This window comes from Bos javanicus, chromosome 22 (genome assembly GCF_032452875.1).
Source record: "Bos javanicus breed banteng chromosome 22, ARS-OSU_banteng_1.0, whole genome shotgun sequence".
Lineage (NCBI taxonomy): Eukaryota > Metazoa > Chordata > Mammalia > Artiodactyla > Bovidae > Bos > Bos javanicus.
The window spans coordinates 48,376,817-48,392,304 of record NC_083889.1 but is presented as its reverse complement, the minus strand read 5'-3'; the positions used below and the strand labels follow the sequence as shown (position 1 = coordinate 48,392,304).

The window sequence follows — 15,488 nt, the reverse complement described above, 5'->3', positions numbered from 1 at the left end:
GGGGAGCGCCCGAGGGGGGGGGGCCTCCTGCCCGGGCCCCTCACTCACCTCAGCTCCTGCCGCTCCTTCATCCAGGCGGCCAGCACCTGCCGCGACTCGGCGTCCTGGTAGGTCTGGGGGAGACGGGTGTGCCAGGTGTGAGCGGCCGGGGGCAGCCCCCCACGCCCCGCCCGCCGCCAGCCGGGCCCCACACCTGCATGCGCTCCAGCAGCCCCGTGAGCGCCTGCTGCCACGTCAGCGAGTGCATGTACTGCTCCGTGTTGATGATGCGGATCTCACGCTCCAGCTCGGGGATGATGGCGCCTGTGCGCCAGCCATGCCGCAGCATGAGGTCCTGGGGGGCCGGGGAGACTGGGTTCAGCAGCAGCCAGGAGAGACCCCCCCCCCACCTCCCCCAGGGGGCCCCGGCCCCCTTACCGCCAGGTCACTGTAGAGGTGGTCCCCGAAGTAGAGCACTCGGGGGCCGCGCCATTCTGTCAGCCGGAGGAAGTCAAACAGGTTTCCCTGGGGGGAGGGGGGTACACAGCTACGCCCATTGTGCTGTGGGGGCTCCCCTGGGGCTCCTCTCCTCCAGGCTTCCCCATCCCCCAGAGGCAGCGAGGCCGGATGCAGGGCTGCCCTTTCCCGTGGCCTTGGGGCACTCTGGGCCCTGGCCCTCGCTGCCTCCCCTTCACACTCAGGAAGGGGGTTTGCCCACGGTAGGAAGGCCTCCCCGCCCTGTGCCCTCACACCCGTGCAAGCGACGGCCTGAGTCCACTCTGGGAAACAAACTGCAGCCGTGACCCCACGGCCCCACAGCCAGCAGGCCACCCCGGCCCACCAATAGCAGACTTCCCTGTGAGGTGCCTGCCCCTCCCGCGCCAAAGCTGGAGAAAAGGTGAAAACAGCCAGGCTCTATCCAACACGGCAGAGGAGGCTGGAAGGGGAGCAGACACCGGGGTGGGCCGGGACAGCCTGTCCATGGGAGAGGCCTGGGGAGGGGAGAGCCACAGGGCAGACAGGTAAGGAGGAAGAGTGAGGTGCAGGGGACCCCAAGGAAGAGGAAGTATGAGCGGGCGGAGTGCTGAGGATGTGCCAAGTTGGCAGGAGACAGGGAGAGAACATGAGGCCTAAAGGAAAGTGTAAAACCTGCCAAAGAAGGAAACTCAGTGTTTCCCACAAAGGTGGAGTGGCGCTCCTCAGGCTCAGCGGGAGCCAAGACAACAGAGTGTCACCCTCACAGCCTGCCCAGGGGGCCGCCAGCACGGGAGGCTGAGCAGCGGGCAAGGTGGAGGGCCGGGGCACTGCCTGCAGTGCCTGGGCTCGGCAGCCAGCAGCCCAAGGCTGCGCTACGGGCCTGACCCCCAACCCCGAACCGCTGTCTCTAAGAAGCCCCAGTTCAGCCAGGATTTCCACATTCCATCCAGAGCCGAATACTTCATCACCTCCCGCTCACAGCCACCTAACACCTCCCCACCAAGCACAAAGCCCCTTCTCACCTTCCTAGCCAGCCAGGAAAAGGGGTCCTCAGAGGCCTGTGAGCCGCCCCAACCAGGCTGTCTGGCTGCAGCAGATGGCTCAGCCCCGCTGAGTGGGCGCTTACTGAATGCCTGAGCTACTGAAGAGCTTCACGGCACATGTGAGGAGAGCATGGCACGGTGAGGCCAAGCATCGGGGCTGGGGCCCCTGGGAGGAGACAGAGCCCCAGCGGGTGTGGGGCAGCGCCCACCCAGCTGGCTCTCACCTGCCGGTAGATCTTGCCCTTTTCCAGGCGGGTGATGCGGTCCCAGTGCAGCGAGCCCTTCTCATCAAGTTTCCTGAAAGGCCTAGGGTGGGTTCAAAGGCCTGGGGTGAGGTTCAAGGGCCTGGTTCCCAGACTGTGGCAGAACAACAGGTGGCACGCCTGCCCCAGGACACAGAGCAGCAACCGCGCCCACTCCCTGGGCCGACCACCGGCCAGGCCTTACTTGCGTCGGTCGGTGAAGAAGCTGGGCTTGTCCGCTTGGACGATGACCACGTCAAAGAGCTGGCGCCAGTCGGGACCCACCATGTGCCGCATCCCCTTGTCCCTGGGCGGAGAGGGGCCGAGTAGGGCAGGCGGCTGAGGGAGGCTCCAGGCCTCTGCCACCCAGCTCGAGTCCCTGTCCCGCTTCCGCCCCCCGCGGGGGCAGGGGGGCTTACACGAAGCTGAAAGGGCTGTTGGTGATGAGGAACAGCTGCTTCCCATGGGCCACCAGGCGGCTCAGCACGGCGAACGTCTCGTCCCCTCGCAGGATGTACTTCTCTGGGAAGTACGTGGGGTGGGAGAGAAGGGAGCGGTGAGGGCCAGCCCCGTGCCGGCCCCGGCAGCCGCAACAGGGCCCTGGCCCCCCTTACCCATGTCCCGCTCGATCCACTGGTACATGAGGCCCTTCACGTGCACGTCTCGGATGGCATCCTAGGGGCAGCGGAGGGACAGTGAGGCCTCACTGGAGCCCAGGATGACCTGCCCTGCTGTGTCTGGGCTCCCGTCCACGCCACCCGGGGGCGCAGGCCCAGGCCCTTACTGTCACATCCTTGTAGAGGTGCGCCTGGTCAAACTCCAGGCCGTGGCCCAGGAAATGGTCCACCACGCAGGAGAGCAGTGCCATCTCTGGTAGCGAGAAGATGTCCATGAACTGCTTGATGGAGGGGCCCTGGGGAAGGAGCACTGGCTGAGCAAGCCCTCCAGCCCTGGGGACCCAAGGGCAGTGTGGCCTTGGGGCGAGGGCTGGGACACCAGGGTGCAGGCATTGCACCCCGGGAGCCCGCCCCGGGAGTGTGCTGAGCGGGTCGCCTGGGCAGCGGTAGGCGGGCACCTACCTTGCCGTAGAAGCCGCTCATCTGGTAGAGGGGGATGTGCTGGGTGCCCCCGTAGAGCTCAATCACCTCTTCGTCTGGCACAGGCTGGAGGCCCCTGGATGGATGCACAGAGACCACCAGTCCAAAGTGGCGCTCTGGTGTGAGCCGGGGGTACGGGGCAAGGCCGGGGCAGCACTGACCTGTAGGCCGTCCCCAGCTGCACATAATGGAAGGCGTCAATCTTCATCAGAAGGCTCTAGGGGCACCACGGGAGCAAGATGGGCGGTGAGGCGAGCATTCACCAACGGCTCTGAGCCAGCCTTTTCCAGCCCCCATGCCCCAGCTGGCTGGTAGAAAGGCACCCCACTCTTGACAAGAGGAAGTGCGGCTTTGAGGCCAAAGGAGTAGAAAGATGAGCCCACCACCGCCAGAGACAGGTGGCTAAGGAAGCAGTGGAGGCCCCTCAGGAGGGGCCGCTCACCTTCTGAATATCGTAGTGGAGGCCGCGGATGGCAAAGCTGGGGTTGTACTCATACTTCCGAATGCCCTCTGGGTACTGTTGGGGGAAATGGGGCCAGGCCTGAGCCAGCGGTGTTGGCACACCTGCTCGCCAGGCAGTTGCCTCGGGATCCATTCAGCCACCCAGCCCCCAAGGGCTGGTCTGGCCTCACCTTGTAGTGCTCAACCAGGATGTCGCGGGCGGCATTGAAGATCTCCGGGTGCAGCGTGTCCGAGTACTGGGCCAGGGTGTAGTCGTAGTCGAAGCCGTACACCTCGACGTCGCGCAGGCTGATCTCATTGTTGGCATAGATGGCCGCAGGGTTCAGGAGACTGCACACCTCAGGGGGCAGGAGGTCTACAGGAGGAGGCGCCAAGTGTGAGGCGGGCCCTGAGACACCCTAAGATGGGTGCTCTGAGCTCGGCAGGTCAAACAGGCTCAGAGAAAAGCCCCCCGCCCAGGGTCACACAGGTGGGATAAGGGGCCGATGGGTACCGGGTGACCGTGCTGACGCAGCCCACCAGCTGCCCCTCCTCCAGCCTTTACACGCCCCAGGGGACACCTGGCTATGCGCTGGCCCTCTCCACTTGCCTGAAGCTGGGGTGGGGTCTCAGGACCCCATCATCGGGGTAGGAGTGCTGGCTGAGGCCGGAGCCGCTCAGCTCTGAGCATCTGCCACAGGCCTCAGGGCGAGGCCCCTCTAATCAGGTTTCAGCCGCCCAGCAGCCCACATAATAGCATTTGCTGCCTCTGAAACTGAACAGGACCCCATGGGGCTCCTGGGCGCGGGAGCCTTCTGTCCCGTTTCTTGATTGTAGGGAGGAAATGCCAGCCTCCATGACCTTCCCTGGGTTCCAAAGGACAGATACAAACAGCTGCTAGTCCGGGAAGGCAAAGGATGCAGACACGGGGAGAGGCAGCTGAGAAACCCCCGGGGCCAGATCTGAGGAAGCAGAGAGCTCACCAAGAGCAGGAGGCGCCGAAGACACAATAAAGTGCAGGCCCTGCACACACCCCTAACAGCAGCCCCACCCTTGGGCCACTCCAACAACTCCTCCCCAATTCCTCCTGGGTTGGATGTGAGGTGGTTTTTCGGGGGCACAAGCCTGCTGTCTCCCCCTTGGCCTGGCAAAGCAATAAAGCTGTTTTCTTCTTCTTCACCCCAGACTCTCAGATTTGATTCTGCACTGGTGCGCAGAGGCTGAGTTTTCAGCATCAAATCTAGCCCCCAACATAGGGCTGACTTGAGAATGTATATAGTCAAAGCTATGGTTTTTCCAGTAGTCACGTAGGATGTGAGAGTTGGACCATAAAGAAGGCTGAGTGCTGAAGAATTGATGCTTTTGAACTGTGGTGTTGGAGAAGACTCTTGAGAGTCCGTGGACTGCAAGGAGATCCAACCAGTCAATCCTAAAGGAAATCAACCCTGAACATTCATTGGAAGGACTGATGCTGAAGCTCCAATACTTTGGCCACCTGATGCAAAGAGCCAACTCATTGGAAAAGACCCTGATGCTGGGAAAGACTGAAGGTGGGAGGAGAAGAGGGCAGCAGAGCATGAGATGGCCAGGAGCATCACTGGCTCAATGGACATGAGTTTGAGCAAATCGGAGATAGCAGAGGGCAGGGGAGCTTGGTGCACTGCAGTCCATGAGGTTGCTAAGGGTCAGACAGCACTTTGACTGAATAACAACATTTGGTACTTTAAATTAAATGTAATCAGTTGTAATTCTGTTATTGTAACCAAGTTTCCTTACACTGTAAGTTTCATTACACTGTAATCAGATGTTTAACCATGCCTTTCTAAGTCCTGTCATTTATAAACAGTTACTGTACTCTGATGCGTTTGCAAAACTGCTTCACCTTCAAGAAAATTTATGGGAAGGACCTTATGACAAATACAGGTCTCTAATAAATGTCATACCACGCCGCTGAGCTGGGTGTACTGCTGCACGTTCGGTACGTATAACAACTGGATATAAGCGATACAATGTATGGCCTTTAGTGTTCCCTCATTAACATACCTCTGAGCCTTCTCATGACACCTGATCGGCTTTTCCCCAACGTGGATTAATTAGGCACATACAAAGGAGACCAGGTACCGAGGGACATGATCTACATTCAGGTTGAACTGGACAGATATTTTGATTATCAATGCTTTCTACTGAAAGATTTGCAATCAGAAGGGGAAATGATAAAAGTGTGCATGTATTGAGGTATGGGGAAGTCACTGGCTTATATTAACACATGGTTTAACTTTAAAAAGTGGCCTGTTTCGTGACCTCTCACAAACGCACGTTATGTCTGCTTTGCCACTGATGAGGGGAATGCACTTACAAGTCAAAGTGGAGGACAATGGTAAAGCTAAGTGACCACTGAGGATGTGATTTCACATTCCTGTGTTTTTATAAACTTGAAATTTCTGAGCTATGTCAGACTTGGGATGCTAAAAGGATTTAAAAAGTCCCCCAACCTCTTCAAGATTTCAGCTAAAGACTGCAAGGATTACACCTGGATCAAGGCTGAGTAGAGCCCTTCATGCAAGGAAAAGCATCAGAAGTGGCAAAAGTCCTTTTTAAGGACGTTACTCCTCGGTGCGGCCTCCCCTCTGCTACAGAGGGGCCCGTGGGCCTGCTTTCATCACAGAAACAACACAGACAGCAAACAAAGCTTTGGGTACAGACTGGAAACCTCACTCAGCATGGAGGCCCCAACCTACGAGAAAGGCCGAAAAGATGGACTGCGCCCTGAGGAAAACTCTCCCCAAGCTGTGCCAGAAAACTCATCAAAAAAGGACCGTCTTCCAGTTGTGGCTCCTAGAAGTGGGCTAGGATTGAGCCCCTGAGAAACGGCATACGAAGGCCCTTCCTGGCTCCTGAGAGGAGAGGGAAGCATTTCGTGGCACTGGAAGGCTGCAGGTGGACGACCGCATGCAAACCAGCGCTGGCGGGACCCGCCCTCAGCCCACACGTGCAAACACGACGCCGGAACCCAGCAGAACAGCCTCCGACGGAGGCGCACCCGCGTCTGCTTAGGCCAGTTTCCCAAGACAATACAAATAAAAATGAAGAAATGGGACCCAAACTTACAAACTTTCGCACAGCCAAGGAAAACATAACAATGGCAAAAAGAAAGCCTTCGGAATGGGGCAAAATATTTACAAAGGATGCAACAGACAAAGGATGTATATTAATTGCCAAAATATACAAATAGTATAACATCAATTCAACAAAAAGAACAACCGAATCAAAAATTTATGGCAAAAGACCATAAATAAGACATTTCTTAAGAGAAAACATATAGGTGCCAATAGGCACATGAAAAGGTGCTCAACATCACTAATTATGAGAGAAATGCAATCAAAACTGCATAAAGGTACCACCTCACACAGGTTAGAATGACCATCATTAAGAAGTCTACAAGTAACATATGCTAGAGAAGGTGTGGAGAAAAGGGAACTCCATCACTGGTGGTAATGCAAATTGGTACAGAAACGATGGAAAATGGAGTGGTCAGAAAAATAAAACAGAACCACCATATGATCCAGCAGTTCCATTTGTGGGCATGTTATCAGTCAAACCATAATTCAGGAACATCCTTGGTGATCCAGTCGTTAGGGATCTGCCTGCCAACGCAGGGGACATGGGTTCGATCTCTGGTCTGGGAAGATTCTACACGCTGGAGAGGATTCCCTGATGGCTTAGTGGTAAAGAATCTGCCTGCCAATGCAGGAGACGCAAGAGACCTGGGTCGATCCCTGGGTCAGGAAGATCCCCTGGAGGAGGAAATGGCAACCCGCTCCAGTATTCTTGCCTGGAGAATCCCATGGACAGAGGAGCCTGGCGGGCTACAGTCCACGGGTTCACAGAGTCAGACACGACTAGAACATGGCAGGGCAACTAAGCGCCTGCACAACTGCTGAGCTCACACACTGCAAACACCGAGCCCCGCTCTGCAATCACTGCGCCCGCTTGCCCTGGAGCCCCTGGCCCTCGACAAGAGCAGCCACACGACGAGAAGCCCGTGCACCACAAGTGGAGAGCAGCACCGAAGACAAAGCGTGGCTAAAATAAACACAGAAAAACCCATTTACAAAGATGCATACACGCCTGTGTTCATGGCATCACTGTACACAACAGCCAAGAAACAGAAACACATTTCCACTGACAGACGGATGGGTAAAGATGTGGTGGGTGCGTGTGCTTAGTCGCTCCGTCGTGTCCGACTCTTTGCAACCCCATGGAATAGAGCCTGCCAGCTTCCTCTGTCCACGGTATTCTCCAGGCAAGAATACTGGAGTGAGCAATCTATCCCTATCCCTTCTCCAGAGGATCTTCCCGACCCAGGAATCAAACCAGAGACTCCTGCATTGCAGGCAGATTCTTTACCAGCTGAGCCACCCGGGAAGCCCCTAAAGATGTGGTACATTTATACAAAGAAATATTACTCAGACATAGGGAAAAAAAGAACAAAATAATGCCACTTAAGGTTGCAACTAGAGATTATGATACTAAGTGAAGTCAGAAAGACAAATACCATATGATATCACTTATATGTGGAATCTACATAGGGCATACAGAGAAGGAAGGCAGGGAAGGTGGGAGAGACAGAGAAACACGGGCGGGAGGAGCTAGGGAGAAAGAGGGAGGGAAGAAAGGAGAAAGAGAGGCAGAGAGTCAGGGGGAGAGAAGGGAAGAGGTGAGGGAGAAACAAAGGAAGCATGGGGGACAGAAAGACACAGGAAAAGCAAGGGGGGCAGAAAGAGGGTGTGAGGGGGGAAGGCGGAGTGATGGGGGAGATGGGAAGAGAGAGGGAGACTGAGACCGGGAGAGGCAGAGAGCAGGAGAGGGAAGGAGGGCGAGACAGAGACAGGCAGGAGACTGAGAAGAGGGGTGGGGTGAAGGCAGAGAGGGGGAGAGAGGGGGCAGGAGAAACAGTGGTCAGAGAGAGAAAAAGGGAGGGAGACACAGTGACAGGGAGGGAGAGAGAGCCAGGTGGGGGAGAGAGGGAGGAAGAAAAGAGAAAGGAGGAGACAGAAAGCCAGAGAGAGAGGAGGAGGGAAGGAGAGACAGAGATAGGGACGAAGGGAGAGAGAGAAAGGGAAAGGGAGCAGAAAGACAGAAAGAGACCAGGAGACAGTCAGAAAGAGGCCAAGAGATACACAGGAAGAGAGACACCGAGGAAGACAGACAGGTGGAGAGGGTGGGAGAGAGAAAGAAGCAGAAAAGAGAGGGAGAAAGATCAGGAGAGAAGGAGGGAGGCAGGGAGAGAAAGGGAAAGAAAGAGGGAGGAAGTGAGGGAGAGGGAGAGGAGAGAGACAGGGCAAGAGAAACAGAATGAAAGACGGGAGAGTCAGGGCACAAAGGAACACACCTAAGAAGCAGCCGTCATCTTCTGGGCTCCAAACTCACTGCACATGGTGACTGCAGCCATGGAATCAAAAGACGCTTGCTATGACCAACCTAGACAGCATATTCAAAAGCAGAGACATTACTTTGCCGACAAAGGTCTGTCTAAAGGCTATGGTTTTTCCAGTGGTCATGTATGGATGTGAGAGTTGGACTGTGAAGGAAGCTGAGCGCCGAAGAATTGATGCTTTTGAACTGTGGTGTTGGAGAAGACTCTTGAGAGTCCCTTGGACTGCAAGGAGATCCAACCAGACCATCCTGAAGGAGATCAGTCCTGGGTGTTCATTGGAAGGACTGATGCTAAAGCTGAAACTCCAGTACTTTGGCCACCTGATGCGAAGAGCTGACTCACTGGAAAAGACCGTGATGCTGGGAAAGAGTGAGGGCAGGAGGAGAAGGGGATGACAGAGGATGAGATGGTTGGATGGCATCACCGGCTTGATGGAGATGAATTTGAGCAAGATCTGGGAGTTGGTGATGGACAGGCAGGCCTGGCGTGCTGCTGTCCATGGGGTCGCAAAGAATTGGACATGACTGAGTGACTGAACCTAACTGAATTAACAGCCTCACAGAGAGAACAGACTTTTAGTTGCCAAGGGTGAGGGGAGGAGGGAAGGGATGGACTGGCAGTTCAGGGTTAGTAGAAGCAAACTCTGACACTTAGAATGAACAGGGGATGCAGGTTAGATCCCTGGCTAGGGAACAAACATCCCACATGCCTTGGGGCAACTAAACCAACTCGCCACAACTAGAGAACCTGCGAGCCGCAACTATTGAGTCCATGTGCTCTAAGCCCGTGCTCCACAACAGGAGAAGGCCGAGAGCCGCAACCAGATCACGTCCACACGCTAATGAAGACTCAGCTCACCCAAAGAAAGAAAGAAATGAAGTCATATGTTTAAAACAGTGCGGGAAAAAAAGGACTGAGAAGTATTGAGAGCAAAAATGGAAACCAGAGGCGAGGCACAGATGGTGGAGTAACAGGACAAGGAATTCACATCTCCTAACACAGTGTAAAGAGCAATACAGCATAGGAACCTGGAATGTTAGGTCCATGAATCAAGGCAAATTGGAAGTGGTCAAACAAGAGATGGCAAGAGTGAATGCCGACATTCTAGGAATCAGCGAACTAAAATGGACTGGAATGGGTGAATTTAACTCAGATGACCATTATATCTACTACAGCAGGCAGGAATCCCTTGGAAGAAATGGAGTAGCCATCATAGTCAACAAAAAGAGTCCGAAATGCAGTACTTGGATGCAATCTCAAAAACAACAGAATGATCTCTGTTCGTTTCCAAGGCAAACCATTCAATATCACAGTAATCCAAGTCTATGCCCCAACCAGTAACGCTGAAGAAGCTGAAGTGGAACGGTTCTATGAAGACCTACAAGACCTTTTAGAACTAACACCCAAAAAAGATGTCCTTTTCATTACAGGGGACTGGAATGCAAAAGTAGGAAGTCAAGAAACACCTGGAGTAACAGGCAAATTTGGCCTTGGAATACGGAATGAAGCGGGGCAAATGCTAATAGAGTTTTGCAAAGAGAACACACTGGTCATAGCAGACACCCTCTTCCAACAACACAAGAGAAGACTCTACACATGGACATCACCAGATGGTCAACACCAAAATCAGATTGATTATATTCTTTGCAGCCAAAGATGGAGACGCTCTATACAGTCAGCAAAAACAAGACCAGGAGCTGACTGTGCCTCAGATCATGAACTCCTTATTGCCAAATTCAGACTTAAACGGAAGAAAGTAGGGAAAACCACTAGACCATTCAGGTATGACCTAAATCAAATCCCTTATGATTATACAGTGGAAGTGAGAAATAGGTTTAAGGGACTAGATCTGATAGAGTACCTGATGAACTATGGACGGAGGCTGGTAACACTGTACAGGAGACAGGGATTAAGACCATCCCCGTGGAAAAGAAATGCAAAAAAGCAAAATGGCTGTCTGGGGAGGCCTTACAAATAGCTGTGAAAAGAAGAGAAGCAAAAAGCAAAGGAGAAAAGGAAAGATATAAGCATCTGAATGTAGAGTTCCAAAGAATAGCAAGAAGAGATAAGAAAGCCTTCCTCAGCGATCAATGCAGAGAAATAGAGGAAAACAACAGAATGGGAAAGACTAGAGATCTCTTCAAGAAAATCAGAGATACCAAGGGAACATTTCATGCAAAGATGGGCTCGATAAAGGACAGAAACGGTATGGACCTAACAGAAGCAGAAGATATTAAGAAGAGGTGGCAAGAATACACAGAAGAACTGTACAAAAAAGATCTTCATGACTCAGATAATCACGATGGTGTGATCACTCACCTAGAGCCAGACATCCTGGAATGTGAAGTCAAGTGGGCCTTAGGAAGCATCACTATGAACAAAGCTAGTGGAGGTGATGGCATTCCAGTTGAGCTATTTCAAATCCTGAAAGATGATGCTGTGAAAGTGCTGCACTCAATATGCCAGCAAATTTGGAAAACTCAGCAGGGGCCACAGGACTGGAAAAGGTCAGTTTTCATTCCAATCCCAAAGAAAGACAATGCCAAAGAATGCTCAAACGACCGCACAATTGCACTCATCTCACTAGTAAAGTCATGCTCAAAATTCTCCAAGCCAGGCTTCAGCAATATGTGAACCGTGAACTTCCTGATGTTCAAGCTGGTTTTAGAAAAGGCAGAGGAACCAGAGATCAAACTGCCAACATCTGCTGGATCGTCGAAAAAGCAAGAGGGTTCCAGAAAAACATCTATTTCTGCTTTGTTGACTATGCCAAAGCCTTTGACTGTGTGGATCACAATAAACTGTGGAAAATTCTGAAAGAGATGAGAATACCAGACCACCTGACCTGCCTCTTGAGAAACCTATATGCAGGTCAGGAAGCAACAGTTAGAACTGGCCATGGAACAACAGACTGGTTCCAAATAGGAAAAGGAGTACGTCAAGGCTGTATATTGTCACCCTGTTTATTTAACTTATATGCAGAGTACATCATGAGAAACGCTGGGCTGGAAGAAGCACAAGCTGGAATCAAGATTGCCAGGAGAAATATCAATAACCTCAGATATGCGGACAACACCACCCTTATGGCAGAAAAAGTGAAGAGGAACTAATAAGCCTCTTGAGGCAAGTGAAAGAGGAGAGTGAAAAAGTTGGCTTAAACCTCAACATTCAGAAAACTAAGATCATGGCATGTGGTCCCATCACTTCAAGGGAAATAGATGCGGGAACAGTGGAAACAGTGTCAGACTTTATTTTTTGGGCTCCAAAGTCACTGCAGATGGTGACTTTGCATGAAATTAAAAGATGCTTACCCCTTGGTAGGAAAGTTATGACCAACCTAGATGGCATATTCAAAAGCAGAGACATTACTTTGCCAACAAACGTCCGTCTAGTCAAGGCTATGGTTTTTCCTGTGGTCATGTATGGATGTGAGAGTTGGACTGTGAAGAAGGCTGAGCGCTGAAGAATTGATGCTTTTGAACTGTGGTGTTGGAGAAGACTCTTGAGAGTCCCTTGGACTGCAAGGAGATCCAACCAGTCCATTCTAGAGGAGATCAGTCCTGGGTGTTCTTTGGAAGGAATGATGCTAAAACTGAAACTCCAGTACTTTGGCCACCTGTTGCGAAGAGTTAACTCATTGGAAAAGACTCTGATGCTGGGAGGGATTGGGGGCAGGAGGAGAAGGGGATCACAGAGGATGAGATGGCTGGATGGCATCACCGACTCGATGGACGTGAGTCTGGGTGAACTCCGGGAGTTGGTGATGGACAGGGAGGCCTGGCATGCTGCGATTCATGGGGTCGCAAAGAGTCGGACACGACTGAGCAACTGAACTGAACTGAACACAGTGGCACCAACCAGGCGCTGCTGGCGGGGGACCCCAGACACCAAGGGGGACTGGAGGAACCTCCATGCAAGCAGGTAGGATGTAGTGGGGGAAGGAGGGAGGGAGGAAAAGCAGAGGCGGGATGGGGGGCACCCCTGAGGGGTGGCTGAGGGAGTGAGGGGAACATGACAAGGGTCTTCCCAACCTGCTCAGGACCCAGGGAGCCTGCTGGGGTCCAGGGCCTGAATCTCCACCTTCAGGGCTCACTCTGGCTGTGCAGGTCTTAAGTCTAAGCCCAGCCTCCCAGCGCCTTTTCTGGCTATTTTCCCCTTGCTGTACTGATTCTCTTTAGCTTTGTTGTTATTACATTTTTGTTTTTCTTATATATTTTTGGCCATGCCAGGAATCAAACCTGCCCCTCCCCCCAACACTGCATTGGGAGTGTGGAGTCTTAGCCACTGAACCACCAGGGAAGTCCCTATTATTTCTAATATATTTTCTAGATTTATTTTATTTTTTATTCGTTTTTACTGTTCTCCTTGTTGTTTCTTATCTTTTTTTTTTTGGCAGCACTGTGTGACCTGCGGGGCCATGGTTCCCAGGCCAGGGATCAGGCTTGAGCTCCTGTGGTGGAAGCACCGAGTCTAAACCCCTGGACTAACAGAGAACCTCAGAATTCAGGCACTATTAATCATCGTGAGCTCTACCAGAAGTCCTCACCGCAGCACTGACCTACAGCCTGCAGACTCCAGGGTTGGACGCCTCAGGCCAAACAACCAGCAAGTCAAGAACACAGTCCCACCCATCAAATATAAAAAGGAGAGATAAAAAAAATTTGGTACAGATGAAGGAGCAATGTAAAAACCTACAAGACCAAACAAATGAGGAGGAAACAGGCAACCTACCTAAAAAGAAAATCAGAGAAATGATAGTAAAGATGATCCTAAATCTCAGAAAGAGAATGCAGGCACAGGTCGAGAAAATCCAGACGTGTTTAACAAGGACCTAAAGAACTAAAGAGCAAACAGTGATGAAAAACACAAGAAGAACCGGAATGGAAGCTACACTGGAATAGCAGAGTAACTAAACCAGAAGAACCAGTAAGTGAGCTCAAAGAATGGTGGAAAGAACTGCTGAGCAGCAGAATAAAGAAAAAAGGAACCAAAATAAATGAGGACAGTCTCAGAGACCTCTGGGACATTACACACACCAACATTCAAATCACAGGGGTCTTAGAAGGAGAGAAAGAGTTGGAGAAAAATACTGGCAGAGATTACAGTTGAAAATATCCCTAACACAGGAAACAGGCACCCAAGTCCAGACAGTCCCAAACAGGAGAAATCCAAGGAGATACACAAAGAGACAAATATTCATCAAACTAACAAAAATCAAAAATAAAAAGCAGCAAGGTAAAAGCAACAAAAACAGACAAGGGAATCTCCATAAGGTTATCAGCTGATTTTCCGCAGAAACTCTGCAAGACAGATGGGATGGCAGGACATATTTAAAGTCATGAAAGGGACAGAAAGTGCAAACAAGATTACGCTATCCAGCAAGGATATCATTCAGATTCCATGGAGAAATCAATAGCTTTACAGACAACTTCTCAGGTGTTTAAAACCCAGCACTTCCAATACAGGGGGCATGGGCTGGATCCCTGGTCAAGGAACTTAGATCCCACATCCTGCATAGCTCTGGCAAAAATAAAATGTAAAAAGCCTTTACAAACAAGCAAAAGCTAAGGAATTCAGCACCACCAAACCAGGTTTACAACAAATTCTTAAGGAACTTCTGTAGGCTGAAAACACAAGAAACTGACTCACAAAACAGATACAAAACAATAAGAAAATGGTAAAAGGAACATGTATGTTGATAATTATCTAGAATGTAAAAGGATTAAATGCTCCAAGCAAAGGACACACACTGGCTGAATGGATGGAAAAATAAGAACAGTATATACGCTGTCTAAAAGGGGCCTACATCAGACTTGGGAACACACACAGATTGAAAATGAGGGGATGAAAAAAGATATTCCATGCAAATGGAAATCAAAAGAATGCTGGAACAGCATCATTCATATCAGGTAAAACAGACTTTAAATAAAGACTGTTACAAGAGACAAGGAAGGTCACTACACAGTGATTAACGATCAGTCCCACAAGGAGGTATAAGAATTATAAATATTTATTCACTCAAGACAGGAGCAGTTCAATGCATAAGGCAAATGCTAATCATCATAAAAGGTGAAATCGAAATTAACACAATTATGTAGTGATAAGTGTAGTGTGTTAGTCACTCAGTCATGTCCGACTGCTTGTGACCCCATGGACTGAAGGTAGCTCACCAGGCTCCTGTCCATGGAATTCTCTAGGCAAGAATAATGGAGTGGGGAGCCATTCCCTTCTCTAGGGGATCTTCCAGACTCAAGGTTTGAACCCAGGTCTCCTGCACAGCAGGCAGATTCTTTACTGTCTGAGCCACCAGGGAAGCCCACCACAATTACAGCGAAGGGTTTTAACACTCCCCTTACACCAATGGACAAATCATCCAGACAGAAAATAAACTAACACAATCTTTAACCGACACAATAGACCAGATGGACTTAACTGATACTCAAAAGCGGCAGAATACACTTTCTCTCAGGTGCACATGAAACGTTCTCCAGGACAGATCACATCTTGGGTCTTAAATCAAACCTCACTAAATTTAAGAAAATGGAAATCATATCAAGCATCTTTTCTGACCACAGAATTATGAGAATAGAAATCAATTACAGGGAAAAAAACCCAAACTATGAAAAACACAAAGACACACGGAGGATAATCGACCTGCTACTAAATAACCCAGAGGTCACTAAAGGAATCAACAACACACAGAGGACGTCCCCGGTGGCCCAGCGGTTAAGAACCTGCCTGCCAGTGCAGGGGACCTGGGTTTGGTCCCGGG

General features: G+C 51.2%; 1 protein-coding gene across 2 annotated transcripts in view; it reads right to left on the bottom strand.

Moving 5' to 3' along the window:
• NT5DC2 (5'-nucleotidase domain containing 2) overlaps positions 1–15,488 on the bottom strand; it is a 51,625-nt gene that overhangs the window by 364 nt on the left and 35,773 nt on the right. The window contains exons 2-13 of one of the 2 annotated variants that reach the window (XM_061396778.1): positions 3,471–3,655; positions 3,281–3,355; positions 3,000–3,055; positions 2,821–2,914; positions 2,526–2,654; positions 2,356–2,416; positions 2,161–2,263; positions 1,947–2,048; positions 1,724–1,805; positions 418–504; positions 194–334; positions 49–113 (exon numbers count right to left, since the gene is read on the bottom strand). In XM_061396778.1, the coding sequence (XP_061252762.1) occupies positions 49–113; positions 194–334; positions 418–504; positions 1,724–1,805; positions 1,947–2,048; positions 2,161–2,263; positions 2,356–2,416; positions 2,526–2,654; positions 2,821–2,914; positions 3,000–3,055; positions 3,281–3,355; positions 3,471–3,655 (1,180 nt within the window). The other variant, XM_061396779.1, reaches the window with a different exon arrangement.